At 58.2% G+C, this 25,624-nt stretch overlaps 3 protein-coding genes and 1 long non-coding RNA gene across 8 annotated transcripts; 3 read left to right on the top strand and 1 right to left on the bottom strand.

The window, feature by feature from the left end:
- Positions 1-3: 3 nt before the first annotated feature.
- On the top strand, positions 4-1,398 carry LOC144454297 (uncharacterized). The gene is made up of 2 exons (XR_013482677.1): positions 4-256; positions 1,215-1,398. It is a non-coding gene; the product is annotated as an uncharacterized LOC144454297 (long non-coding RNA).
- A 1,631-nt stretch (positions 1,399-3,029) lies between these two features.
- On the bottom strand, positions 3,030-7,758 carry FIZ1 (FLT3 interacting zinc finger 1). 2 transcript variants are annotated; one of them, XM_021003621.2, is made up of 3 exons: positions 6,777-7,758; positions 5,458-5,811; positions 3,030-5,316 (listed from the first exon to the last, which is right to left on the bottom strand). In XM_021003621.2, exons 2-3 carry the CDS (start codon positions 5,773-5,775, stop codon positions 3,871-3,873), a joined length of 1,764 nt encoding a protein of 587 aa, XP_020859280.1. In that variant the 5' UTR covers positions 5,776-5,811; positions 6,777-7,758; the 3' UTR covers positions 3,030-3,870. The 2 variants fall into 2 exon arrangements, with proteins under 2 accessions (XP_020859280.1, XP_078002173.1); XM_078146047.1 differs by lacking the exon at positions 6,777-7,758 and having other exon boundaries at positions 5,458-6,063.
- An 83-nt stretch (positions 7,759-7,841) lies between these two features.
- ZNF524 (zinc finger protein 524) lies at positions 7,842-13,384 on the top strand. Of its 2 annotated transcripts, XM_021004066.2 has the most exons (3): positions 7,842-7,895; positions 9,923-10,041; positions 12,012-13,384. In XM_021004066.2, exons 2-3 carry the CDS (start codon positions 10,030-10,032, stop codon positions 12,936-12,938), a joined length of 939 nt encoding a protein of 312 aa, XP_020859725.1. In that variant the 5' UTR covers positions 7,842-7,895; positions 9,923-10,029; the 3' UTR covers positions 12,939-13,384. The 2 variants fall into 2 exon arrangements, with proteins under 2 accessions (XP_020859725.1, XP_020859726.1); XM_021004067.2 differs by lacking the exon at positions 9,923-10,041 and having other exon boundaries at positions 7,846-7,895.
- Positions 13,385-20,435: 7,051 nt separating this feature from the next.
- ZNF865 (zinc finger protein 865) lies at positions 20,436-24,990 on the top strand. 3 transcript variants are annotated; one of them, XM_021003784.2, is made up of 3 exons: positions 20,436-20,464; positions 21,219-21,314; positions 21,464-24,990. In XM_021003784.2, the coding sequence occupies exon 3, from the start codon at positions 21,491-21,493 to the stop codon at positions 24,557-24,559; it is 3,069 nt and encodes a 1,022-aa protein (XP_020859443.1). In that variant the 5' UTR covers positions 20,436-20,464; positions 21,219-21,314; positions 21,464-21,490; the 3' UTR covers positions 24,560-24,990. The 3 variants fall into 3 exon arrangements, with proteins under 3 accessions (XP_020859443.1, XP_020859441.1, XP_020859442.1); XM_021003782.2 differs by lacking the exon at positions 20,436-20,464 and having other exon boundaries at positions 21,218-21,328; XM_021003783.2 differs by lacking the exon at positions 20,436-20,464 and having other exon boundaries at positions 21,235-21,366.
- The last annotated feature ends 634 nt before the right edge of the window (positions 24,991-25,624 follow it).

Genomic DNA, 25,624 nt, shown 5'->3' on the forward strand with positions numbered 1-25,624 from the left:
GGTGGAGGAGGGAGGAAGGGGGGGCTCGAGGCCCGCGCCCGCCCGGGCCACACCCCAGAGAGGGGCTCGAGAACGCCTGCGTGCAGAGGCCGGGGGCGGAGCCTGCAGCTAAGTGGGGGGGGTCTCGGGTTCCGAGGAATGTTCCCCCCCTCAGGGGCGGGGCCTATCTCTAAGGGAAGGGCTCGAGCTTTAAGAAGATGGCTTCCCCGTTGGGGCGGGTCTGGTCTTTAAGGGGGTGGACCCCGTCTTTAAGGAGGTGGGAGCTAACGCTAGGGGGCGGGCTCTGTCTCTAAGCAAAAGGCTCGGGCTCTAAGATGGCTTCACCCCCGGGGTGGGTCTGGGCTTCAAGGGGCGGGGATTGTCGCTAAGGGGCGGGGCCTGTCGCTAAGCCCCGCTCGGCTCTGAGAAGATGGCTTCACCCCTGGGGCGGGCGGGTCTGGTCTCCAAGGGGCGGGGCCTGTCGCTCAGTCGTTGGGGGAGGGGCTGGGTCCTGTTTTGCGAAGAAGCAGCTCTAGTCCTCTTCTGAACACCCAAGCCTTGGGCAATGTGCCGGCCTAGAGCGGCCGCACCTTCCCTGGGGGACCTCCGGGGATGAGCCTCTCATTGCCTCCTTCCAAAGCCAGTGAATGGAGCTGCGGGCTCCGCGCCTCCCCCCACGTCCACGTAGCGCGCAGGGCAGCTTCTCGGATGGCCGCCCGGCCCCTCGCTCCCCGCTGCGGATGGCACCGCCTTGCACCCAGGCAATCCGGCTTAGGAGCTCAGAGGACCCTTTGTCCCTTGCCTCCCCCCACCCTCCCGGCCATTCATGGCCGAGTCCTGACAGTTCTGCCCCCACGGTCTCCCTCGAATCTGTCCCTTCCTTTTCACTTCTGCTCCCAATGAATGCCACCCCCCATGCCCAGAACTCTCCCTCCTCCTCCCTGCCCCCCCTCCAAGGCCCAGCTGCAGCCCCGCCTTCCGCAGGGAGCCTTTCCCCCGGCCCCTAAGTGCTGCTGCTTTTGCTCTGAGACTGCCCCCCCCATCCGTCCCGCGTCCATCTTGTATGTAGGCAGGTGTTTGCACGTGGTCTCTTCCCCCCACTTGACTGCGAGCGCCTGGGGACAGGGGACCTTTGCTGCCTTTTTCCAGCTATCAGTGATCTCCCAACGGCCAAATTCGTGGTCTTTTCCCAGTCCTCGTTCTTGTGATCCTCCCTTCTCTCTCCTCTTGCCTAGGAACGCCTCTTCTCACTGGCTCTGCTGGACCTTAAGCCGGGTGGTATCTGCGAACACTACTGTCCCACTGGGCTCTGTCCTGGGCCCTCTTCTCCTTCTAGACCACTTCACTTGGTGATCTCATCAACGTCCGTGCATTTAATGATCATCTCTATAATTCTCAAATATATCCGTCCCAACCTCTTTTGATGACTTCTGCTCTCAAATCTCCAGCCGCCTACTAGACATCTCAACTGAATGTCCATGAACTCGTCTCCCCCCCACCCCCACATCCCTATTACTGTTGAGGACACCACCAACCTCCAGGCTTATAACCCCGGGATCATCCTGGACTCCTCACTCTTTCTCACCCCCCCAATATCCAATATGGTGCTGAGGACTGCCTATTTCACCTCTGCAGCGTGTGTCCTCTGACCCTGCCCCCACCCCGGTGCAGGCCCACCTCGCCCCAGTCTGGACTATCACCATAGCCTGCGGTGGGCATTGCCTGCCTGCCTGATCTCTCTTTGGCATCCTCCATTCAGTGATTAAAGGGATCTTCCTAAAGGTATGACCACACCACCTCCCTTCCCCCACCTCCAAGATGAAACCGCAGATTCTTTGCCAGGCAATCCAAAGCCTTTACAACTCAGCCTCCTCCTACTCTTCCACTCTTCTGACACGTTGCATCCCCTTCCCCAAGGACGTTTTGACCCGAGACCCTCTATCTCTGAGGCTGTCTCGCATGCCTGAAACATTCTTCCTCCTCATCTCTACCTTCAGGTTCTCATTTCAAATCCCAGCTAAAACCCTACCTTCTCCAGGAAACCTTTCCCAATCTCTGTTCTGATGCCTTCTGGCATTTGTCTCCTGCAGATTGTGTGCTCTGAGAGGACAGCAGCTGTCTTTTGCCTTTCTCTGTGCTCCATTAATTAACCTAATGCCTGGCATAGTAGGCACTTAATAGATGCTTATTGACTTGACTTGAGAGGCGCTCTATACCTCCCCAAACAGCTGTCCACTTAGGGACAACCATGCTAGGAAGGCTTTCTTGACCCAACTGAAATTTACCTCTTAGCAACTACTCCCTGTCCTGGCATCTAGGGCAACTAGTGTCTCTGAGCGGAGCCAGACACCTCTATGGGCCAGAAGGGACCTTCAGACAAGGAAGCTAAGGCTAGTAAGTTTACCAGTGGACACACGAATTTTACTGTGTGGTCAACACAGCTAAGCCCCATAGCTTGCACCCACACCCCAACTCCAGATGAAGAGCTCTTTCCCGTTTCAATAGTGAAGGCCACAATACTTCTGCCTCTTCTTACAGAGGAGGAAACTGAGACCCAAGGAGGATGAGTGAGGGGCTCAAAGTCACATGGGGAGTAAACAGAGCAGGTAGGAAAAGAACCTAAGGCCTCCACCTTCCCCCCTCTACCTGCCTCCCCGGATCATGAGCTCCTTGAAGGCAAGAATTTCTCCTTATCTTTGTATTATACTTTCTAACAGAAGGGGGCTTTCCCTGAAAGCGGTCTGCTCAAGAGCAGGATCTGCATTTCAAAACACAAGTTCCAGTCTCTAAGAACAGGAGAGTTGCCCTTATCCCTAGGGGTGAATCTTTCTAAGGACCTCAGCTCAGGCCTCTGAAGCCAGCATAGACAAGGGTTCAAATCTAGCCTCCTCTAATCATGAGCTGGGGGATAGCAGTGAAATGGGGATACCAACGTGCAGAGCATTTCCCAGTGACATTATGGGAGACCATGGCGGCCTACTGCTGCTGCTAAGGTCAGGCTCCTGTCTCTATGAATCAGGCCCCTCCCAACAGACCAAGGCAAGCCAGAGTAAATGTCAGGCCAGTTTATTGAGGGTCCTGAGGACGTGGGGAAGGAGAGGAGGCAAGCAGATGCTCACACAGGAGGACCTCCAGATGAGTCATCCCTGTCCTCGGGGACCGGCCTGGGGGGGAGACACAGAGACAGACACAAATGGGAGAGACAGAGAGAGACCCAAAACCCACAGAGGAGACAAGGGGGTATTCCCAGGGTGGGAGGAAGCCCATTCCTTGTGGGAAGGATGGGAGTGGGAGGCATGGGGAAAGAGGGAGGGCGGTGGGGATGTGAACCAGTCCACATTCTACATAAAGGACAAACTTGGTTAATTCATTCTAAGGGGTAAGGTTGACAGCCTCTAGACTGGTCCATGGGAGAAGGGGGAATGAGGTGAAAGCCTTATCCGGATCGGTTCTGTCCATTCAGAGCAGTCCACCTTGCATGAGGGGGGTGTCAAAGAGCACAGCCCACAGGAGCTCTGAGGGCGGCAGGGGCACCAGGCTCAGCCCCTTCTCTGGAGTCCCTGTCCCATCCTCCTTCCTTTGGGGGTTGGCTTGGGTCGGAGGGCCCTTCCTGGAGAGTGAAGAAGGCAAGGTCCACAACCAGTTGGATGTGTCCCAGGGCTCTCTCAGGACAGGAGGCTCTGCCAGGGGCCAAGGGTCTCAGGGTCTTCCCTGACCCAGGGCTGGGTCCCAAGGCTTCCTCAGCTCTCCATTTTCCTCCCCCTGTCCAATGTCCCTGACTACCCTCATGCTCGGGGGTCCCTCCGGACCAGAAGCCCTCTCCCCCTCCAATTCCAAGGTTCCCTTGGTCCTCCCACTCAGGCCAGGAGGCTCTCCAGGACAGGGGGCTGCTCAGTCCATCCCTCGGTGTAGCTTCAGGTGACGGGAGAGGTTGCTAAGAGTGATGAAGCCCTTGCCACAGACATGGCAGGGGAAGGGCCTCTCTGGCCCGTGCAGCAGCCGGTGACGCTTGAGGTAGCACTCATGCCGGAAGAACTTGCCGCACTCCAGGCACGGGAAGGGCTTCTCCCCGGTGTGGACCAGCACATGCCTCTCCAGGTCCCTCGGGGAACGGAAGAGCTTCTCACACTCAGAGCAGCTGAACACCTTCTTCCCAGCAGCTGCTGCTGCCAGAGCTGCTGGGGTACGGCCAGAGCCGGCTGGGGGCCCCCCTGGAGAAGGCCCAGCCCCGTGGCTCCCGTGGTGGTGCTCCTCCAGGGCTGCTACCGCCCCATAGACCGCCCCGCACACCCCACAGACGCAGGAAGCTGGGCCTGAGTGGGCATCCAGGTGAGCAGCTAGGGCTGCTGCTGAGGCAAAGAAGGTCCCGCAGTCGCACTGGTACAGGGTCTCCTCTGAGGCCTCGCCCAGCTCAGCGGCCACGGGGAACGGGGCCTCCAGGTCTGGATCAGGGGGCCCCTCCTGGGACTCCTCCCCAGGTACCTGCATAGGTAATTCCTGGCATACCTCTATGGGCACTTCCCCGGGTAACTCCTGGGATACTTCCTCTGGTATCTCCACAGGGTCCTCCTGGGACATCTCCGGGGGTACCTCCAGAGGGAACTCCTGGGGCCCCTCAGAAAGGAACTCCTGGGACCCCTCAGGGTGAAACTCATTGAGATCCTCTTCAGGGAACTCATGGGGTTCCTCTTGAGGGAACTCTTGGGGCTCCTCAGAAAGGAACTCGTGGGACCCCTCAGAAGGAAACTCCTGGGGCCCCTCCTCAGGGAACTCCTGTAAATCCTCAGAGGGAAACTCCTGGGGCCCTTCGGGAACTTCCAGCCCCGCCTCCCTGCCCTCAGGCCCAGGCCAGGAACCCTGGAGATCATGGGTGAGCTTGTGGCGCTCCAACAGGGCCGGGGCATTAAAGTCGCGCTCACAACGTGGGCACTTGAAGGGTTTCACATCTGTGTGAGCAGCCCAATGGGCGGCCAGCTCAGCTCCTGCCAGGAAGCAGCGGCCACAGGCCCCACAGACAAAGGGGCCTGTCCCACCAGTCCCCCAGCCGCCCACCCAGGGCCCTGGCCCAGGGCCAGGAGGCTCTGGGCCACCCCCGCAGGCCACGCAGGGGCCCTCATCAGAGCAGGCGCTACAGGACGGACCTGGGACTGAGAGGCCACCGGGGGGCCCCAGGGTAGGAAGGAGGCCAGGCACTAAGCCAGACGGGCCCAAGCCCGCAGGGGTCGGTGGGGCCATCCCCCGGTGCTGCCGTTTTAGGTGACGGCCTAGGCTGGATCGCGAGGAGAAGCGGAGCTCACAGATCAGGCAGCAGTAAGGCTTTTCACCTGTGTGGACCACCTGAAAAAGAGGGCAAGAGGACAGAATCACACCCGTTAGCCCTGAACAAGGCCCTGCTCCCAAGGACCCCCATTATTCCACTGCTGGGAAAGCAAGAACAGACTGGCCCAAAGTGCTGGGGAAGAGAGGCCAGTTCCTGACCTGGTGGTGGAGAAGGCCCGTGGAGTCGCGGAAGCCCTTGGGGCAGGCAGAACAGCGGTAGGGCCGCTCCCCGGTGTGCGAGCGAAGGTGGTTGGCCAGGTTGAAGCTGTGCTTGAAGCCCTTGCCACAGCGGGGGCATGCGTGGGGCTTGAGAGCCGTGTGGCGGGCAAAGTGGCGCCGCAGGTCCGAGCGGTAGCGGAAGCTCTTTCCGCACTCGCTGCAGTGGAAGGGTACCCGGGGGGCCACCGGAGGGGTCGGGGTCGGTGCTGGGGCCGGGCCAGCTGCAGGGAGAGGACCGTCCACACCGCTGTCCTCCATGGCTGACGGTCCACACGTGCCCTGCCTGGGGCATCTCTGGGGAAGGAGAGACGGAAGAAATGGTTTCCAGCTTACAGGGTCCTGGGCTGCAGTTCTACCCCCCCTTCTGAGTGCTAAGGACCTGCTCTCTCCTTTATGAGACCCCCCAAAAAAAGCCTCAGCTTGTCCCCTCTCCTGGTTAAGCTCCACCCCTGTTCTAAGCCCCACCCCTTATCTAAGGACCTCCTACTCTTCCTGATACGCCCCCCAAAACTTCCAAGACTCAGCCGTTCTTCTAAGCCCTACTACTCCTAAGGACCACCCCCCCTTTATAAGCCCCAACCCCGAAGCCCCACCCCTTCTATAAGGACCTCCCATTCTCCTCTATGAGATACCCCCCAAAACTTCCAAGCTCTACCCCTCCCAAGGACCTCCTCTTTAACCCCACCCACTTCTAACCTCCTCCGCCCCCCCAAGCCCCACCTCTTCCCATCTAAGCCCCGCCTCTCTCCTCTAAGCTACTCCCACTCCCGAGAGCCCCCTTCCTTCCTAAGTACCACCCCTCTCACCTAAGATCCTCTTTCCCCTTTAGCCCCACCCACTTCCGAGGGCCTCCCCACCCCCTAAGCCATCCCCCTTCCCCAGTTCCAGCCCCACCCCTTCCCTGTGAGACCCCTCCCCCTTTCAAGCTCCTCCCCTCCCCCACAAAGCCCCCCACTAGGCGCTGGAGCCCCCCCTCCCCCAAGTCCCGCCCCCACGCGGCCCTACCGAAGGCCCCCCTCCCCCACGTCCTTTGTGTCCCTCTTGGGCCCCCTCTCCACCCTCCCCCCCAGCCGGGCCATGAATGGTCCCATCCACGCAGCCCCGCGGCCCCGGGGACCGGCGGCCCGGTAGGGCCAGCCCGGGCCGATCCATCGGGCTCCTTGGGGCGGGGGGGCGCGGGAGGGGGCCGAGTCCTAGGGCATCCGGGCTCCAGGGGGGTCGCGGACCGCGCCGTGCCCCTCTCTCCTTTAATTACTTACACCTCCCTCTGGGCGCCGACATTTTGGGCCGCGGGGGTGGCGTCACTTCCACCCGGGGGGGCCCCTCGACTTCCGGGTCCCTCTTCCTTCCCTCCTCCCCTCAGACGTTGCGCCTGCACAGAAGCGGAGTAGGGTTCGGAGCCATCTTTAACGAGGGCGGGCGCGGGCGACGGGGCGGGGCCTCAGCGCCACCTTAGCTAAGGGCAGAAGCATCCGGAACATCCTGCCTCGCAACCGCACTGGACTCAACGAGCTAAGAGTTCTGCGGGCGCCATTTTGGCTGTGGGCAGTGAAGTCGGAGCGGGAGCCATCTTGGGAGCCTCAGGCCTTCCCAGGCCCGAAGCCAATCCGATGCCATCACTTCCGGTCGAGCTCCGGAGCGGGGGCTGCGATGACGTCAAGAGCCCCGGGTCGGAGGGCGCGTGCCCGGGCGTGCTGTGTGACCTTGGGTAGGGCCGTGGCCCTCTCTGGGCTTCTGCTGGTCCTTGAGCCCTCTTGTAGAGCCCTCCTTCCCCCACCCGCAGCTTCAAGGCCCCTCAATTTCCCTGTTAAGTGGGTGCAGCGGCACTCGAGGATTTCCAAGCACCTCTCCCCAAGGGGCAAGTCCGAGATCTCGGCAACTTCCCTGGGTGGCCTCAGCTGAAGATCTCTAAGTGCTATTTCACTGGTGGGCTTTCCCGGCCACTGAGCGCTTTCTGACTCTTCTCCAGCTCCCACCTTGGAACCGCCCCCATTGGTTGTTACGTGTTAGCAAAAGGACCCTCTCTGGGCCTTAACCTCTCCACCTTTACAATGGGCACGCAGACCTCCGACAGTCACGTGGCGCCGAGTAGGCCGGCAGGAGGGGAGGCGAAACCAGCGCGCAGGCGCCCCCCCCCAAGCCCAGGAGATAGACGAGCGCTAAGACCGCGCGAGCACCGTCAGGGCCTCCCTCCACCTTTGTGGCCGGCGCGCGGGGAGGGTGAGGGAGGGGGCGGGGCCGGTAGCGTCACGCGGCCGCCTCCGCCTCCACCCCCTCCCCCAGCCCCGCCCCGCCCTCCCCGGGCCCTGGCCCACGCGCCCGCCCTCCCGCCCTCCCCGCCGCCCCCCGCGCGCGCCCCTAAGCGACATGCAAATGAGGTACCCGGGCGGGGAGGGGGCGGCGGGCGGGGAAGGGAGGCCGAAGGAGGGAGGGAAGCGGGGGGAGGGGAGAGGAGGGAGGGAGGGCTCGGCCGCCCACTGCACGCGACCCCCGCCCCCGAGCAGCAGCCCGCGCGCGCCCTGCAGGCCCCCTCCCCCGCCCGCGCGCCCCCGCCGCTCCCCCCAACTCGCGCCCGGCTACCCTGCGAAAGTCATTGGCTTACTTCCCCGCGCCCCGCCCCTTCCGCCCCAGCGCGCGCGCGCCCGCCCAAACCCCGCCCTCCCTGCGGGCCCGCGGGGTTCTGCTGCGCGTGCGCACTGCCACGCCACGCCCCTGCCCCGAGGAAACGAAGTGCCCGCGCGCGCTCCCCTGCCCCTCCCCCTCCCCCCAGCCTCCAGGGGAGCCGGGGTTGGGGGGAGGGGCTCACCCGGCTGCGGGGCAGAACTGCCTTCAGCCCCAGTACTAGGGATCTTGAACCCCATTCCAGCTGTACTCACCTGGCCCCCACCCCCTGCAGGGGTGCCCTCTCCCCAAAGGGTCACGCCCCCCAGTTGCTCCCGTTGCCCCCCAGGACTGACCCCCTAGCAATGTGGCTTGTCCATCCCCCGGTGTGCAGGGCCCTCCCCCTCCCAGGTGCCCTCCTCTGGGCAATGCCCACAGCGGACAGTTCCAGGGAAAGGCCCCGAGGCACCGCCCTTCACCTCCTTATCTGGGGAGTGCCAGGGGCCCACTTAGACCCCCAGATCTCTTTTCAACCGGCTTCCCTGGCTGCCCACCTTGTACTTGTGCAGCTGATGTCTGGACTCCAGATCCAAAGCTTGCCATTCATTGTTGGTGGAGTTCTCCCCGTTGTTAGATTCAGCCCAAGGCTTTTGTCTTTCTGGATCCTGAGCCGTCGCCATCCCACCTTGCTTTTTGTTAGCTGGTGGGGTTGTTAGTGCTGGCTCTGGCTGTCCAACCCCTGGGACCAGGGGCCTTTAAAGGCCCTCCAGGTGAATGACTCTGGCCATTTGCAGAGTCCCATACTGTCTGATTATCCTATCCCCCAGCCCTTATCTCTCTACTTTATCCTCAGGAATAGAAAGAGGGACTTTAGCAAATGGTTCATTAAAATCTAGATAAGCAGGGAGGTTCTGCCAAGCTCTTCTTTTAGCATTCCTGTCCAAATTGGAAATGAGGTTACCTGACATCACCCCTTTCTGAGAACGTGCTGGTTCTTTGGAATCCCTGCTTCCTCTTCTAGCCTGTCATCTGCCATCCCTTTAATGATGAGTGCTACAGTATTCCTGGGAAACAAAGTCAAGCTGCCTGGGGCTATGACGTTGGTCCTCCTCCACTCTTGGGTTCTTTTCCAGTCCTCTGTGGTCTTTTAAAGATCACTGACAGTGGCTGGGCACTGCCATCTGCCAGTTCTTTCAGGATCTCTGGGTGATGGTCATCAGTGGCAGGGGACTGGAAAGCCAGGAGCTTTCAAACTGTCGCCTTACTTGGGTTGAGTGCCTACTCCCAATTTGCTGTTTCTGTTCTGGCCTTCCCAGAGCCAAGGTCATTTTCTTTTGCAGGGAAAATAAAAACAAAAAATTTTAAAAAGTATCACTCAGCTGTACCTTCTCCTTAATGTTACTTATCTTGATTCCATCCACCCAGAGAAGTGGTCCTGTCTTGTCTCTATTCTCCTTTATTCAAAATAACTTTTAAAAAAGCCCAAACCAAGTTTTTGTCGTCCTTAGCTTTCTTTGCCATCCTTAGTCTGAGTTTTAGCACTCCTGATATTATTATCAGTGAATTATGTCTCATTTTTCACTAGGAAATTTTGAATCATCAAAAAAAAAAGACATGTCAGTATACAAATAACAGAAAAAGAAGACGGTCTGCAAACTTGAGAACTGGGGTGATGTAGAGGGTTCTTTTTAAGTATGTGTTAACTATAGTGCCATAGCAACAAAGTTGCTCTGTTCTGTTTTCTTAAAATGTTTTATCACCTTTCTTTTACACTTTTGTTTTTGTCCTCGGTTACCTTCTTAAGGTTCTGTTTAAAATCCAGTTTGGTCGGTGAGTCCTGTGCGTCCACATCAGTCTCTTCAGGCAACCCTTTTCTTTCTCCGTTGGTTCTCCTACCTTTTGAAAAAGGAAATGATCATTGAGGCAAGTTATGAGCTCTTCTCCCTTTGGCAGAGAGTGAGAGGAGCGGCCCCCTCCCTGCCAGTCCTGCTTCTGGGATCTCTTTCCATCAGCGCTCCCACTGCCTTCCCTTCTCAATCCTGTTGTCTCACATGAGTCTGTTCTCTTAGGGGAAGATTGGAATAAGCATTTATTAGGTGCTCACCGTGCTTGAAGGCACTCCACTAAGCCCTTTACAAACACCATCCCATTTGATCCTTGTAACCCTGGGAGGGAGGTGTCATTATGATCCCCATTTTACAGTTGAGGAAACTGAGGCAGGCAGTGATTAAGTGAGTTGCCCAGGGTCACCCAGCTAGGAAGTGTCTGAGGCCAGATTTCTTCCTGACTCCAGGGCATCAATCTGTCCTCTTAAGGTGCAAATCTTTTCCCAGCCTTCTTTATTTATCTTTGACTAAGCTGTAGCCATGCAGAACCGTGGTCCAGGTTTACATTTGCTCCTACCCAGTGTCCTAGATCCCTAGGAAATCTAACTTGACTCACTCCCCCGTTCGGCCTCCTCTCTGTTGTGTGTACTGTGGCAGAGACACCTGGAGCCGTGGGTTTGAGCCTAGGTTGCCTGGGTTGCCTTCTGGGCCTCTGGCTTTCTGGCTGGCTGCCTCGAGGGCAGTGACTCCCTGGTCAGGGGGGAGCTGCCTTCATTTGATTTCTCAAGACTGTGCAAGTGAGCACATTTCAGCCCGAGTCTTCTCCATCCCTGCCTGCCAAGAAGCCTGCCATGTCTCTATCCGAGCCACAGTGGAAAGCTCAGACACTTCCTTAGCTTTTTGTATCTCCGGATTGCACTCTGTGGACAGTAGGGAGGCCCGGACTGCCCATGCCCCGGTAGTCTTTGGTTCCTTGTCAAAGACAGTAGTCTTGGCCAGCTGCGCTTCTCCAAATAGCCTCAGGTCTGTGAGCTCCTGTCAGCAGAGAATAGTGCCGGCCTCTCTCCCAGTCTGGCCTCTTTCCCACTCTCATCTGATCCCTTCTCCCCAAAATGTGTTTGGTTTTTTCTCATCTTGAAATGGCCCCACGTCCCCCTAGACTCCAGCAATTTGGCCTCTTCTTTTCGTCTGGTCTTTTCTCCCCCAAAACTGGTTACCTTCTCCATCTTTACCGTATATCATCCCTTCTCCCCTAATCTTATTTTCTCTCTCTCTCGTTCTCTCTTTCTCTCTGTCTCTCTCTCTCTCTCTTTTTGAACACTATCCGGGTTAAGTGACTTGCCCAGGGTCACACAGCTAGTAAGTGTCTGAGGTGGGATTTGAACTCAGGTCCTTCTGACTCCAGGGCTGGTGCTCTATCCACTGCGCCACCTAGCTGCCCCTTCTCTCTTTATCCTCCATTCTTCCTCCAATCGGGTCATTTCTCTGGCAACCTAGGCTTTTTTTCCCACTCCGACTCCTTCACCTTCCCCTCCGGTCCCTTTTCCCTCCTCTCTGGTCTGGCTTGTCTCTCACAGTGTAACCCCTTCTCCCCATCACTTGGCTCCTTCTCCAAATCTAGTCCCTCATACTCGCGTTCTACTCTCTTACTCTAGAATCTTCTCTCCAAATTGTAGCCTTCCCAGCCCGACTCCCACTTGGACCTCTTCTTTCCCAGCCTGGCCCCAGCTTTCTGACTTTTTGGTTTCTCTTCCCCCGCATAAGCACACACAAATCACTTAGCTGCTGTGTGCCTCAGTTTCCTCATCTGTGGAGCCTCCCTCGTGAGTATGAAGCATTTTGTGATGATAACTGCCTGGCGAGAACTTGGAAGCCTCAAAATGCTGCTCAATTAGCTAACAGATTAAGAAACAGTGCCTGAGAAGGGAAAGTCCTTGTCTGAAGCCTCTCGGCTGGTCAGGGCCACCCACATCTCCCGCCTCCCCATTCTGGGGCCCCTTTCCCCACATCAGTCTCTCTGCTGCCCTCCGTCTAACTCTGACCCTGCCTCCTTTCTCCCTTCACCAGCCTAGGTCCTGTGGACGGGCCCCGAATCCCCAGCACCCGATGGACCCTTCCAGCCCGGAGCGGGCAACCGAGGAGGCGGAGCCCTCCGGCCCTCCTCCAGATACCCCTGGCGTGCGCCTCCGTCGCCGCCGCCCCCCCGCGGGGCGGGCGGACTCTTCCGCCGACTCCTCCTCCAGCCAGACGTTCTCCCCTTCCACCCGCAAACGGGGCGGTAGGCCCCGAGGCTCTACACCCGGGGAGCCCCCTGAGGCCCCCGGGCCGCCTGACGCGGTGGAGGCTGAGGACGGAGGTGGCGTCCTGTTGATCGACGCCCAGGGCGTCCCGTACACCGTGCCCCAGGCAGATGAGGAGGGCGGGGGGTCCCGGGCGCGGAGGGCCCCGCATTTCTGCCCCGTCTGCCTTCGTGCCTTTCCATACTTCTCAGACCTGGAACGGCACCGCATCTCACACTCGGAACTCAAGCCACACACCTGCCCGGCCTGCGGCAAGGCCTTCAAACGGGCCAGCCACCTGCGGAGGCACCGAAACATCCACGCCGGCCTGCGGCCCTTCCACTGCGCCCTCTGCCCGCGGCGTTTCCGTGAAGCCGGGGAGCTGGCCCACCACGGCCGTGTGCACTCAGGCGAGCGTCCCTATCAGTGCCCCATCTGTAGGCTTCGCTTCACTGAGGGCAACACCCTACGACGACATGCCCGTCGCAAGCATCCGCAGCCCCCAGATTCTCCCAGCTCCCTCGCCGGCCCCGGCATGGACCCGCCGTGGCTGGAGGCCATGGTCCCAGAGCTGTCCCCTAGCCCTGACCCTGCCCAGGCGGGTGCTGAGGAAGACCTCCAGAAGTCCCCCAGCCTGGACCTTGCTCCTGGAGGCCTGAAGGAGGAGGACGCTGCCCAGGCGGCCTCAGAAGGTCTGGAGGAAAAGCCAGAATGATGGTCCTGGCTCAGGCCTTCCCCGCGTGGACCCTGCAGAAAACCCTCCACGGGTTCCCTGCCTGGTACAGGCCAGCGTGAACCTGTCCCGGGCTGGGCCTGCGGAAGACCAAGAGTGATGCTCCAGGGGGGCCCGCAGGAGACCAGGAACAAACCAGCGGCCCCCAAGAAGACCCAGAGCAATTCCCTGGGCTGGGCAGAGTCCAGTGAAGGCTGGAGGTGATTCCCCAGATGGGAGTAGCCCCTGAGGATCCCAAAGAGGCCAAGGGTCCCCGGATCTGAAGTGGTTCTAGCTGAGCCAGGGCTTGGAATGATGGGAGCCCAGGTGTCTGGGCAGGGAGGGGGGGTGGGAGGTCTGGCTCTCAGAGGAGAAGTGAGACTCCTTTCTCAGAACTGGATCGGGGGTGGATATGGGGCCAAGGAAATAAATGTGTCTGTCTGCCGGCTGTCAGGGTCTGCTCATTGAGGGGGTGCCAAGGGGAGCAGGGCATCTGAGTGTGACTGAAAGGCACACAGCATGTCAGAAGGACAGCCAGCACGCCGACTCAGGGCCCTGAGGCTCAGCTAAGAAGAAGGAGTTGGGCAAGTAGGGGCTGGTTGGGAGGGTCAGGGAGCCCTGCAGAAAAGCCCTGGGAATGAGGGAGGCGGAAAGTCAAACAGATGTCTGAGCCCCAATTCAGTACCCACCTGCATTCTCTGGGTGGAAGACCACGAGAAAGTCAGTTTGCTTGGAAGAGAAAGTGTTCATATGGTGCCTGGAAAATGCACCAGGAGCTAGGGTGTGAAGGGCTGGGTGTAGTCCTGGAGAGGCAGGAGGGTGCTTCTAAGGTTGGGCGATGCCATGGTCAGGCCCGGGCTTTGGTAGGCGGGCGGAAGAAAGATGTGGTGGCAGGAGGCAGAGAGACCTTCAAAGAGGTCACCGGTACAGGCTTGGGAAAGGGGGGACAGACACCAGAAGCCTTAGGAAGGAAGTATCAGTGATCACAGGTGTGAGGGAGAGGGGTGAGCAGAGGAGAAATGTGGGGAGGAGGGGAGGGGTACCGTTTTGGACACTTGTGAGTTTGAGATGCCTACGGAACATCCTGCTGGAAACGGGCGTGCCTGGAGCTCAGGAGAGAGGTGAGGCTGAAGATGGGGCCCCAAGACTCATGTGCCACATCTGTGAAACCCAGGGGAGTTCCTGAGATCCCTAAGACTGAAGATAAGAGGGCCCAGGTCAGAGAACCGGGGTGTGCTCAGTCCCCACCCGTGGTGGACGAGGATCCAGTGAAGAAGGTGGAGAAGGAGCAACCAGACAGTAGTAGAACCAGAAATGAGTGAGTGGTGTCGGGAAAACCCAGAGAGGAGAGAGTGTCCCCGAGGAAGGGGGATCAACAGCGTCCAGGGCTGCAGAGAGGCTAAGGAGGGTGGAGACAGACGCCTTGGGTTTAGCAATGAAGAGACCTTTGATAACCTGGAGGAGAGTCATTTCATCTGAATGCTGAGGCCAGCAGCCAGACTGATGGGCTGAGAAGCGAGTGGGACATGGAGTGGGTACAGTGAGGAAGGAGACAAGAACCCTGTGCTGGGTACTGAAGGTGGAACAGGGAGGGAGGAGACACAGGCCCTATGCTGGGCACTCAGGAAGGACAGGGAGGAGCCCTGGGCCCTGGGCTCAGTCCTGTGGTGACTCTGTCAGGTACTTCCAAAGGACCTAACTAATTAAGATTAAGGGATTAACTGTGCAGCTGCCTCCAGCCTCTGCCCTCTCCTCCCTGTCCTTCACTGGGCCACCCAGGTCATCTTCTCAGGTAATAATGTGCAGGTCTGACCATGACACTCCCCTCAGAGCTGCTGTAGCTTCCTCTGGCCCATCACCAATGCCATGCTCCTGATCCTGGCATTCAAGGCCCTCCAAGCTGGCCTCCAGCCTACCTTTCTAACTCTGTGCTCTTTCCCCTGCTCGACCTGCCAAGCACACCCAAGGCTTTGTTCTCACAGGTGTTCCATCGTTTCTTGTTTCTGTATCTTTGTCCTGGGCCTGGCACATGCTCCCGTTTTATCTTGGCCCTCTTGAGTTTAACTAAATTCAACGGATGTCGTCTAAGAGTCACCTGTGGACAGGTCCTATGCTCTGCTCTATCCTGAGGACCCTAGGGTCTGAGATTGAGAGCTTAATGGAACTTGGAAGTCATTTAGTCCAAACATCTCATTTTAGAGATGTGGGGACAGACCCGGAGTGTCAACGGAGTTGCCCAAGGTTACACACAGTAAGTGGTGGAGCTGGGATTTGAACCTGGCTCTCCTAACACATCCCTGTTCACTACACCAGGACCTAAAGATGAAGTAGACAGCTCCGCCCACAAAGATTTTATAATCTAATGCGGTTGAGAAGGGGAATGACAAGCACAAATGACTGGGATATAGACGCCAGGAGAGGGCAAAGGGTACTGGGAAATGGGAGGAGGGTGGGAGTGGATAGCAAGGAAGGCTGCCTGAAGGCTCCCACCCTGGAGAAAGGACAAGTAGAGAAGACAGATGGAGGGGTGGGGTGGGCGCAGGACCAGTGTGAAGGAGGCTGGAGAGGTGACAGAAGACAGTCCACACGTGAAAGCCTGAGGATCCATATGGAATTCATTTCACAGGAGTGAAGACCCACAGCAGATCTTAGAACAGAGGAGTGACATGTTCAGGCAGGCATCTGTGCTAGACATGTTGGAAACGACGATGAAGAGGCTTTACATCGTCTGGGGAAGGGGGCCTGAGTTCCAGTGGGGTCCTTGAGAGAACCAGAGGGCAATTTTCTTTCTTTTTAAAAAAATTTAATATTTTATTTTCACCTAATTACATGTAAAAACAATTTTCAACATTCGTTTAAAAATGTTTTTGAGTTTCAAATTCTCTTTCTCTCTCTCCCCTCTCCACCTCAATGAGCTGGCAAACAATTTGATACAAGTTATACATACATGTGTGGTCAAGCAAAACATTTCCATGTTAGTGATGTTGTAAAAGAAAACACAAACAAAAAAAATTAAAGAAAAATATGTTTTGATCTGCATTCAGACTCCATCAGTTCTTTCTCTGGAGGTGGAGAACATTTTTCATCCTAAGTCCTTGGGAATTGTCTCAGATCATTGCATTGCTGAGAATGGCTAAGACATTCACAGTTGATAATTGTTACAATGTTGCTGTTACTGTGTCAAATGTACTCCTGGTTCTGCTCATTTCACTTTGCATCAGTTTATGTAAGTCTACCCAGGTTTTTCTGAGAGCATCCTGCTCATCATTTCTTATAGCACAATAATATTCCTTCAGATCAGATACCACAACTTGTCTGGTCATGACTGAGGGACAACCCTACAACTTCCAATTCTTTGTCACCAGTAAAAGAGGCTGCTATGAATATTTTTGTACAAAGGTCTTTTCCTTTTTTTTTTTTTAAATCTCTCTGGGATACAGACCTAGTAGTGGTATTGCTGGGTCAAAGGGTATGCACAGTTTTATAGCCCTTTGGGCATGGTTCCAAATTGCTCTGCAGAATGGTGGAATCAGTATACTACTTCATCAACAATGTATTAGTGCCTCAATTTTCCCACAGCCCTGCCTGCCAACATTTGTCATTTTCCTTTCTGGGATATTATCCGATCTAATAGGTGGGATGTGGTACCTCAGAGTTGTTTTAATTTGCATTTCTCTAATCAATGGTGATTTAGAGCATTTTTTCATTAATATATATAACTGATTATTTCATCTGAAAACTACCTGTTCATATCCTTTGACCATTTATCAATTGAGGAATGGTTCTTATTTCTATAAATTTGACTCAGTTCTCTGTATATTTGAGAAATGGGGTCTTTATCAGAGAAACTTGCTGTAAAATTTTTTTCACAGTTACGGTTACTATGTATTTCTCTCCATCCTATTTCCTTGCCCCCCTCCATCCTACTCTCTTTCCTTTCTCCTTGTCCATCCTCAAAAATTTTTTGCTTCTGATTTTTACCTCCCCCAATCCACATAGAGGGCAATTTTCTAGGCTCAGCTCAGGTGATGCCTCCTCCAGGAAGCCTTCTGTGTTGCCCCCAGGGGACAACTCTGCCTCACATTTTCCAGAAATACTTTGTTCCTTATCTCACATTTGGTATTCCAAACCTTCTCATTTCTCCTGAGACCTTTCATGGCTCCCCCTTCCCCCACCCTCTCAGCTGAGACCCTTGCCTCCTGTTTTACTGAAAAAAATGAGGCCATTCCATACATTCCTTTTTCTCCCCTTTTCTTCATCTCCTATCACTCAGGTGCCATCTGCCACTATCAACTCCTTCCCTCCCTGTGTTACATGGCGAAGTGGCCTTACTCTTTACCAAGGCTAACCCCTCTAGCACAAAGTGATCCCATTTCATCCTGTCTCCTTCAGGAGACTGCCTTCTCTATCATTCCTCTTTCACTTCTCTTCAATCTCTCTCTCTCTACTGGCTTATTCCCTCAACATGCCCATGTCTCCTCCATCCTGAAAAAACCTTCCCTTGATCCCTGCTATCACTCTATGTCTCTTCTGCCCTGCATAGCTAAACTCCTTTAAAAGGCATCTGCACTAGGTGCCTCTACTTTCTCTCCTCTCACTCTCTTCTTAACCTCTTACACTCTGGCTTCTGACCTTATCATTCCACCAAAACTGCTTTCTCCAAAGTTATCAGTGGTCTCTTAGTTGCCACATGCAATGGCCTTTCCTCAATCTCATTCTCCTTGACCTCTCTGCAGCCTTGGACACTGTGGATTACTCTCTTCTCCTTAATACTCTCTTCTCTCTCAGTTTTTGGGACACCACTCTCTCCTGGTTCTCCTCCTCCCTCTCTGACCACTTCTTCTCTGTCTCTTTTGTTGGATCTTCCTGCAGAGCATGCCATCTAACCATGGGTGTTCCTCAGGGCTCTGTCCTGGGCCCTCTTCTCCAGCTCCTCCCTATTACTTCACTTGGGGATCTCATCAGCTTCTACTGATTTAATAATCATCTTTATACTGATGATTCTCAAATCTACCTTTCCTGCCTCCAATTCTCTGCTGATTTCCAATCTTGAATGTCCTACTGCCTTTCAGACATCTAGAATGGGATGTCTAGTAGACATGATAAATTCAACATGTCCCAAACAGAACTCATTACCTTTCCTTGTAACTCTCTGCCTCTCTACCCTTCCCTATGACTGTAGAGGGCACCACCATCCTCCCAGTCCCTCAGGCTCCCAACCTAGGAGTCAAACAGAACTCCCCCCTCTCTCTCACCCTACCCCATATCCAAGATGGTGCCAAGGCCTGTCAATTTCACCTTTGCATCATCTCTTGTCAATTTCCTATCTGCAGCATCTCCCCAGTATCCTCTAAGCTCTGACCCTGCCCCCACCCTGGTGCAGCGCCCCTCTTCACCTCACCTGGATGACTGCAATAGCTGCTGGTGGGCCTGCTCTCCCCAAGTCTCTTCCCATTCCACTCCATCCTTCATTTAGCCACTAAAGTGATTTTCCTAAAGCACAGGAAAGTCCCCTCCTCATAAATAAACTCCAGTGGTTCCCTAATACCTCTAGGACCAAATACAAAATGCCCTTCATATCCTCCAATCCCTTCTAGCTTTCCAGTCTCTTTATACCTTACTCTCCTCCGTGTACTCTTTTGATCTAGTGACACAGGTCTCTTGGCTGTTCCATGAAGAAGACCCCCCCCCCATTTCCCAGCTTTGGGCATGATCTCTGGCTGCCCTGCAGGCCTGGCCTGCGCTCTTTCCTCAGCTCTGACTATTGACCTCCCTGGCCTCCTTTAAGTCTCCTTCCCCCTTAAATCCAGGGCCTTCTCTCCATTCATTCTTTCCTATTTACCCTGTTTTTAGCTTGATTGTACATATGTGCTAGTTTTCTCCATCACACTGTGAGCTCCTTGAGGGCAGGGACTGTCTTTTACTTCCTTTTGTGTCCCCAGAGCTTAGCACAGTGCCTGGTGCCTCCTAGGTGCATAAGAATTTGACTGACAATGTTTCCTTCTTATCTGTATGAAGGAGGCCCTCCTTTTTACTCCCACCTGGGAGGAAGGGGCAGTTATTGCTGGAAGCCCAGAACAGGGCCTGCTACACTGAGAGACAGAACCCATATGATAATAGCTGGCATTAATATAGCACCTTGTTGCCATTCAGTCGTGTCCGACTCTGGGTGACCCCATTTAGAGTTTTGTTGGCAGAGATACTAGAGTGGTTTGCCATTTCCTTCTCCAGTTCATTTTACAGATAAGGAAACTGAGGCAAACAAGGTTGCACAGCTCCTAAGTGTCTGAGGCCAGATTTGAGCCCAGCAAGATATCTCCCTGACTCTATGCACTGCCCCACCCAGCTGCCTCCTACTATATGCCAAGTGCTTTATTATCTTATGTGTTCCTCACAGCAACCCAGGAAGCAAGGTGCTGTTATTATTCCCATTTTGCAGCTGAGGAAAGTGAGGCAGGCAGTGGTTCACCCAAGGTCACCCAGCTAGGAAGTGTCTGAGGCTGCATTTCAACTCCGGTTTCCTAGACTCCAGGCCTAGAGCTCCATGCCTCGTGGCGCCCCCTCTAGAGACCACAATCGTGAAGGATGGAGAAGAGAGAGGAGGGGCTGAGAGAGAGGGACTGAGGCAGGAGCTGAGAGGAAGTGGCTGAAGGGGGGGAAGGGGTGGGGCTAAAGAGGAGGCGGGGCCTTGAGGGAGGGACTGGAGGGGGCGGGGCTTAGAATTAGAAGAGTCCAAGAGTCAGGGGTGGAGTTTATGAAGGACGGGCTGAGGGGGAGGAGCTAAGGAAAAGTCGGGTTTGAGTGACGGGAAGGAGGGACTGGGAGGAAGAAGGATCGAGGCGTGACTAGAGGAGGGGAGGGACTGAAGAGAGGGCTTGGAGCTGAAGGAAGAGTAGGAAATAAGGGGACAAGATTAAAAGGAAGTAGGATGGAGGGCTGAAAGGAGGGGTTTAGTTAAGAAGAAAGCAGTAAGGAGAGAGTAGAGCCTGAGGGGAGGAGAGAAGAGTGGGGGGGGTGGCTTCGATGAGGGGGATGGGACCGAGGGGAGGGACTTAGAGGGCAGGAGAAAGTTGAAGGGGGGGGGGGGCAGAAGCTGGCCCTAGTGCGCAAGCGCAGGCACTGACGGAAGTCGAGGACGCCTCTCCTCTCCCGCCCCCCTCAGGACACATTGCGCAGGCGCAGCTTCCGCTCTTCCCCGCCCTCCCTCTGCTCTCACAGTGCGCAGGCGGAGGCTCCTTGCACACGGCCCCTCACCCCTGTCGCAGTGCGCAGGCTCAGTCTCCTCAGCTCTTCGCCCTCCCTTCTCTCTCCACGCCTGCGACCTCCTCCCTCCTCCCCCCCCCGCCCCGCGCACTTCCAGCCGGAGTTTACGTTGCTTCCGCTTCCTGTGGCCGGCCCGGCGATCGACGCGGGAGGGGGCGGGGGCCGCGGGGCGGGGGGCGGCACTTCCGGTCGGGCCTTCGGGTCTCCCCGGAGCTGCGGCGCCTCCTCCGCCCGCCCGCCCCCCCCCGCCCCCGGTCCCGGCCCAGGTGAGTGACGCGCGAGGCTCGGGGGCGCCCGGGAGCCGCCCCCCGCCCGGCCCGGCGCTTGCAGCTCCCTCGGCCGGAAGAGGGCTTGGGGATCCTCCCGCCGGCGGGGGCGCGCTCGGAGATCCCCTCCCCGAGGGCCCCGGGGCCTGAGAGGAAGCGGGCAGGGGGCGCTTGAAGATCCTCCGGGTGCTGGGGGGGGACTCCTAGAGATCCGCCTCCCCTCCCCCCCCTCCGGGGTCTGAGAGGACTCCAGGCTTGGAAGGCGCTTGGAGATCCTTCCCGTGACCCGAGAGGAGGGTGCTTGGAGATCCCTCCTTGAGTGACCAGGGTCCCGAAGGAGTTGGGGCAGGGGCCGTGCTTAGAGACCCTCCCCCACGAGCAGGGATCTGAGGGTCTTGGGGCAGGGGGTGTTTACAGCCCTCCACGCAGGGGCAGGCGCTCGAGAGCCCCCTAGGGAGACAAGGGGACAGAAAGGTGCTTGGAGATCTTTTCATCCCATTGTACAGACAGAGAAATCGAGGCAGCTCTATGCCGCCCACCCCAGGCATGAAGTAGAGGCATAAGCCACCCCTGGGGGGCTGGGGCCCTGGGCAGGCCCTGCCGGGGCTTCTGGTGTGAAAGGAGGCTCCGCCACCCCGGTGCCTGCGGGGGCTGGGTGGGATTCTCCCCTCCCCCCCACCATGGGGACTGCCTGGGTCAGGGGCCCCAGGGGTCAGGGAGGAGTCTTTACGTAGCTTCTCTGTGTCCCTTCCAGGGAGAGCCCCTCGCTGCCACCCAGCAATGGGAGATAAGGGGAGAATCTGAGAAGAGACTCGGGGAGGGCCTGAGCGGGGAATGGAGCAGACTTGGGGTGAGACTGAGAGGGTAAGACCGAGGAAGGGAGCTTGGAAAGGAGGCTGAGGGTAAGGCCGAGGGGGCGCCGGGCGGGGAGGAGGGCTTGCGGGGGCTTGGGCTCCAGGAGCTCCCTGTCCTCACTCGACTCCCTTCTCCCTGTCGCAGAGAGGACTGCTCTCCCCGCTGCCCGCGATGGAGGCGAACCCCGGTGGTGGCGGCGGGGGCGGGAGTGGCGTGGGGGGTGAGGACGGCGTCCATTTCCAGAGTTATCCCTTTGACTTTCTGGAGTTCCTCAACCATCAGCGCTTCGAGCCCATGGAGCTGTATGGTGAGCACGCCAAGGCCGTGGCCGCCCTGCCCTGCCCACCAGGGCCCCCTCCCCAGGGCCCGCCACAGCCCCCGCCACCCCAGTACGACTACCCGCCACCACCGCCCGCCTTCAAGCCCAAAGCTGAGACTCCCTCATCGTCGTCATCATCTTCTTCCTCTTCTTCGTCCTCCTCTTCTTCGTCGTCCTCCTCCTCTTCCACATCCCAGGCAAAGAAGCCTGAGCCAGCTCTGCCCCCAGGCTTTGGGGCACCTCCACCTCCACCTCCACCCCTTTTTGATGCTGCCTTCCCTGCTCCGCAGTGGGGGATCGTGGACCTCTCTGGGCACCAGCACCTTTTTGGGAACCTCAAGCGGCCTGGGACAGCGGGCGGGCCTGGGGCCGGGCCAGCCACACCGGGGCCCTTGCCCAGCCCCAGCCCCGGGCCCCCAGGGGCTCCCGTGGCTGGCGATCTGGGCGCTGCCGCCAAGGATGACAAGGGCTACTTCCGCCGGCTGAAGTACCTAATGGAGCGGCGCTTCCCCTGTGGGGTCTGCCAGAAGTCCTTCAAGCAATCCTCCCACCTGGTGCAGCACATGCTGGTGCACTCCGGGGAGCGGCCCTACGAGTGTGGAGTCTGCGGGCGCACCTACAACCACGTCTCCAGCCTCATCCGCCATCGCCGCTGCCACAAGGACGCACCTCCGATGCCCGGAACCCCGCAGGCCCCGCCGCCCCCGCCGCTGCCTGCTCTGGCTCCCGCTGCCTCTGCTGGGGTGGATGGCGGTCCTCCTCCTCCCGGGGTGGCCCCAGTGGCCCCGGGCCCTGGGGGGGAGGGCCCCTTCACCTGCCCCCTCTGCTGGAAAGTGTTCAAGAAGCCCAGTCACCTCCACCAGCACCAGATCATCCACACAGGGGAGAAGCCCTTCTCCTGCACTGTGTGCAACAAGAGCTTTAACCGCCGGGAGAGCCTCAAGCGCCACGTGAAGACCCACTCCGCCGACCTGCTGCGGCTCCCCTGCGGCGTGTGCGGGAAGGCCTTCCGGGATGCGGCCTACCTCCTCAAGCACCAGGCGGCCCATGCTGCCACCGGGGCCCCGGCACCCCGCCCCGAGTATCCCTGCGACCTGTGCGGCAAGTCCTACTCTGCCCCGCAAAGCTTGCTGCGCCACAAAGCAGCCCACGGCCCTGCCGCTGCAGCCCCTGAGGTCCCCAAGGATGGCTCGGCCCCAGCCCCGCCACCCACCTTTCCTACTGGGCCCTACCTCCTGCCCCCGGAACCTGCAGGCGATAGTGGAGAGAAGGCCGCAGCTGCAGCCGCGGCTGCAGCCGTTGTCTATGGGGCTGTCTCAGTCCCGCTGCTAGGGGCCCACCCTCTGTTGCTGGGGGGTGCGGGAGGCCCGGCCGGAGGCGGGGGCAGTGGGGCTGTGGGGCCGGGGGTCCCGGCTCCAGGAAAGACCTTCTGTTGTGGCATCTGCGGACGGGGCTTTGGGCGACGTGAGACCCTAAAGCGCCATGAGCGGATCCACACAGGAGAGAAGCCCCACCAGTGCCCTGTGTGTGGGAAGCGCTTCCGTGAGTCTTTCCACCTGAGCAAACACCACGTGGTGCACACACGGGAGCGGCCCTACAAGTGTGAACTCTGTGGCAAGGTCTTTGGCTACCCACAGAGCCTCACACGCCATCGCCAGGTGCATCGGCTGCAGCTACCCTGTGCCCTGGCTGCTCCTGCTGGCCTCGGCCCAGCCGCTGGGGCTGGCGCCTCCCAGGCCTCGGCCGCCACGGGGGCGGCCCCGCCCGAGGGCCTCAGCTATGCTTGCTCTGACTGTGGGGAGCACTTCCCTGACCTCTTCCACGTCATGAGCCACAAGGAGGCACACATGGCTGAGAAGCCTTATGGCTGTGATGCCTGCGGCAAGGCTTTCGGCTTCATCGAGAACCTGATGTGGCACAAGCTGGTCCATCAGGCGGCCCCTGAGCGCCTCCTGCCTCCCCCAGCCCCCGACGGGCCCGGCCCAGACACCCCGGGTGCGGGCCTGGACAATGGGCTGGCTGGGGAGGTGGGGGCAGCTGTAGCGGCCCTGGCGGCCGGGGCTGCCGGGGAGGAGGCGGGCGCAGGGGCCGGGGCAGGAGCGGGGCCCGGCCCCGGGGGCCCTGAGCGCTTCAGCTGTGCCACCTGCGGCCAGAGCTTCAAGCACTTCCTGGGGCTGGTGACCCACAAGTACGTGCACCTGGTACGGCGGACGCTGGGCTGTGGCCTGTGCGGCCAGAGCTTCGCCGGCGCCTACGACCTGCTCCTGCACCGCCGCAGCCACCGCCAGAAACGCGGCTTCCGCTGCCCCGTGTGTGGCAAGCGCTTCTGGGAGGCGGCGCTGCTGATGCGCCACCAGCGCTGCCACACAGAGCAGCGGCCCTACCGCTGCGGCGTCTGTGGGCGTGGCTTCTTGCGCTCCTGGTACCTGCGGCAGCACCGCGTGGTGCACACGGGCGAGCGCGCCTTCAAGTGTGCCGTGTGTGCCAAGCGCTTTGCCCAGTCCTCCAGTCTGGCCGAACACCGCCGCTTGCATGCCGTGGCCCGGCCCCAGCGCTGCGGTGCATGTGGCAAGACCTTCCGCTACCGCTCCAACTTGCTGGAGCACCAGCGGCTGCACCTGGGTGAGCGTGCCTACCGCTGTGAGCACTGCGGCAAGGCCTTCTTCTACCTGAGCTCGGTGCTGCGGCACCAGCGGGCCCATGAGCCCGCACGACCGGAGCTGCGCTGCCCAGCCTGCCTCAAGGTCTTCAAAGACCCCGGCTACTTCCGCAAGCACCTGGCTGCCCACCAAGGTGGCCGGCCGTTCCGCTGCTCGGCCTGTGGGGAGGGCTTCTCCAATACATATGGCCTTAAGAAGCACCGTTTGATCCACAAGGCTGAGAGGCTGGGGGCTGCCGCTCCCGGGGCCAAGGAGTCCTGAGGGGATAAGCTGGAGGCGGTCAGCACCTACTTCCTCCTGCTCCTGGGCATCACCAAGAGCTCGGAGAGGGGCTATCCACCTGCCAACCCCCTCCACCCTTCTCCCAAAGCCGGGGGGGGGGGCGCGCTTCACTCCATAGGGATCTGGCCACTCCCATCATGAGGGATGGACTTAATCCTTCACCTCTCTCTCCCCCACCTCCCCCACATCCTGGGAACTCTAGGACCCCCCTAACACCAGACTCCCTCTCCATCTGCCCCTTTGTAACCCCCTCACCCCACCCCGTGCCCATGCCCGAACCTGTAGGAAATGAGGCTCATTCCCACCCGCCCTGATCACCACCACCACCACCATCTTGGAATCTGGCTGGAATAGGGGAGGGGGAGGTGGGTTGGGAGAGACATGGGGTAGGGGGGCTGATTGCCATTTGGATGTGTGGGGAGGGCGTGGGGTGGGGGTGGGGGGTAAGACGCAGTTTGTACAGACAAAGTTGGAAATAAATATTATCCTTGTGGCACGACTCCATCCTTTGCCCTCCCTAAGAGACCCAGGGCAATCGGGGGGGGGGAGGGGTCAGCTTGGGGTCAGTGACCTGAGAACTTCCTGTCTTCTCTCCAGTCCCAGGATACCCCTTTTCTATATAGCTTCGTCCTTGTACTCCAAGCCTCAAGAAAAAAAAAACCAGCATGGGAGTCCCCTAAGAAATGCGTGGTGGGAATTTTGGTTTCCTGCTTCCTCCCCCACAGCCTCCTAGCTAGATCCAGGAGCAATGCCCTGAGTGAGAGGATTCTCCTGCTGAGCCTCTGGACCACCACTACCCTGTCTCAGCTCTTCCCTTGCCAGCAATTGGGAGACCAGTAATGGGGAGGACTCCCTTCCCAGCCTCATTTGGCCTTGAGATAATGTCACTTTGCTGTGTCCTTGTGACACTGGGTTTTAAATCCCAGCTGTGCCCCTGCCTCATTTTATGACTTCGGGACGTCACTGCGTGCTGTCAAAATCCCTGGTGTCTGTCCTTTCCTTTCATGCTCACCATTGTAGCATAAGCGTTCCCCTCTTTCCTAG

This window comes from Phascolarctos cinereus, unplaced genomic scaffold (genome assembly GCF_003287225.1).
Source record: "Phascolarctos cinereus isolate Bilbo 61053 unplaced genomic scaffold, phaCin_HiC Scaffold_726;HRSCAF=1367, whole genome shotgun sequence".
NCBI lineage: Eukaryota > Metazoa > Chordata > Mammalia > Diprotodontia > Phascolarctidae > Phascolarctos > Phascolarctos cinereus.

What these genes read in the sequence shown, in the direction of transcription:
- FIZ1 (XM_021003621.2), bottom strand. Translation starts at nt 5,775, where the DNA reads ATGGAGGACAGCGGTGTGGACGGTCCTCTCCCTGCAGCTGGCCCGGCC. An exon ending in CGGGCCTTCTCCACCACCAG is followed by an intron (nt 5,317 to 5,457) that starts GTCAGGAACTGG and finishes CCTCTTTTTCAG; the next exon opens with GTGGTCCACACAGGTGAAAA.
- ZNF865 (XM_021003782.2), top strand. Translation starts at nt 21,299, where the DNA reads ATGGAGCAGACTTGGGGTGAGACTGAGAGG. An exon ending in CTTGGGGTGAGACTGAGAGG is followed by an intron (nt 21,329 to 21,463) that starts GTAAGACCGAGG and finishes TCCCTGTCGCAG; the next exon opens with AGAGGACTGCTCTCCCCGCT.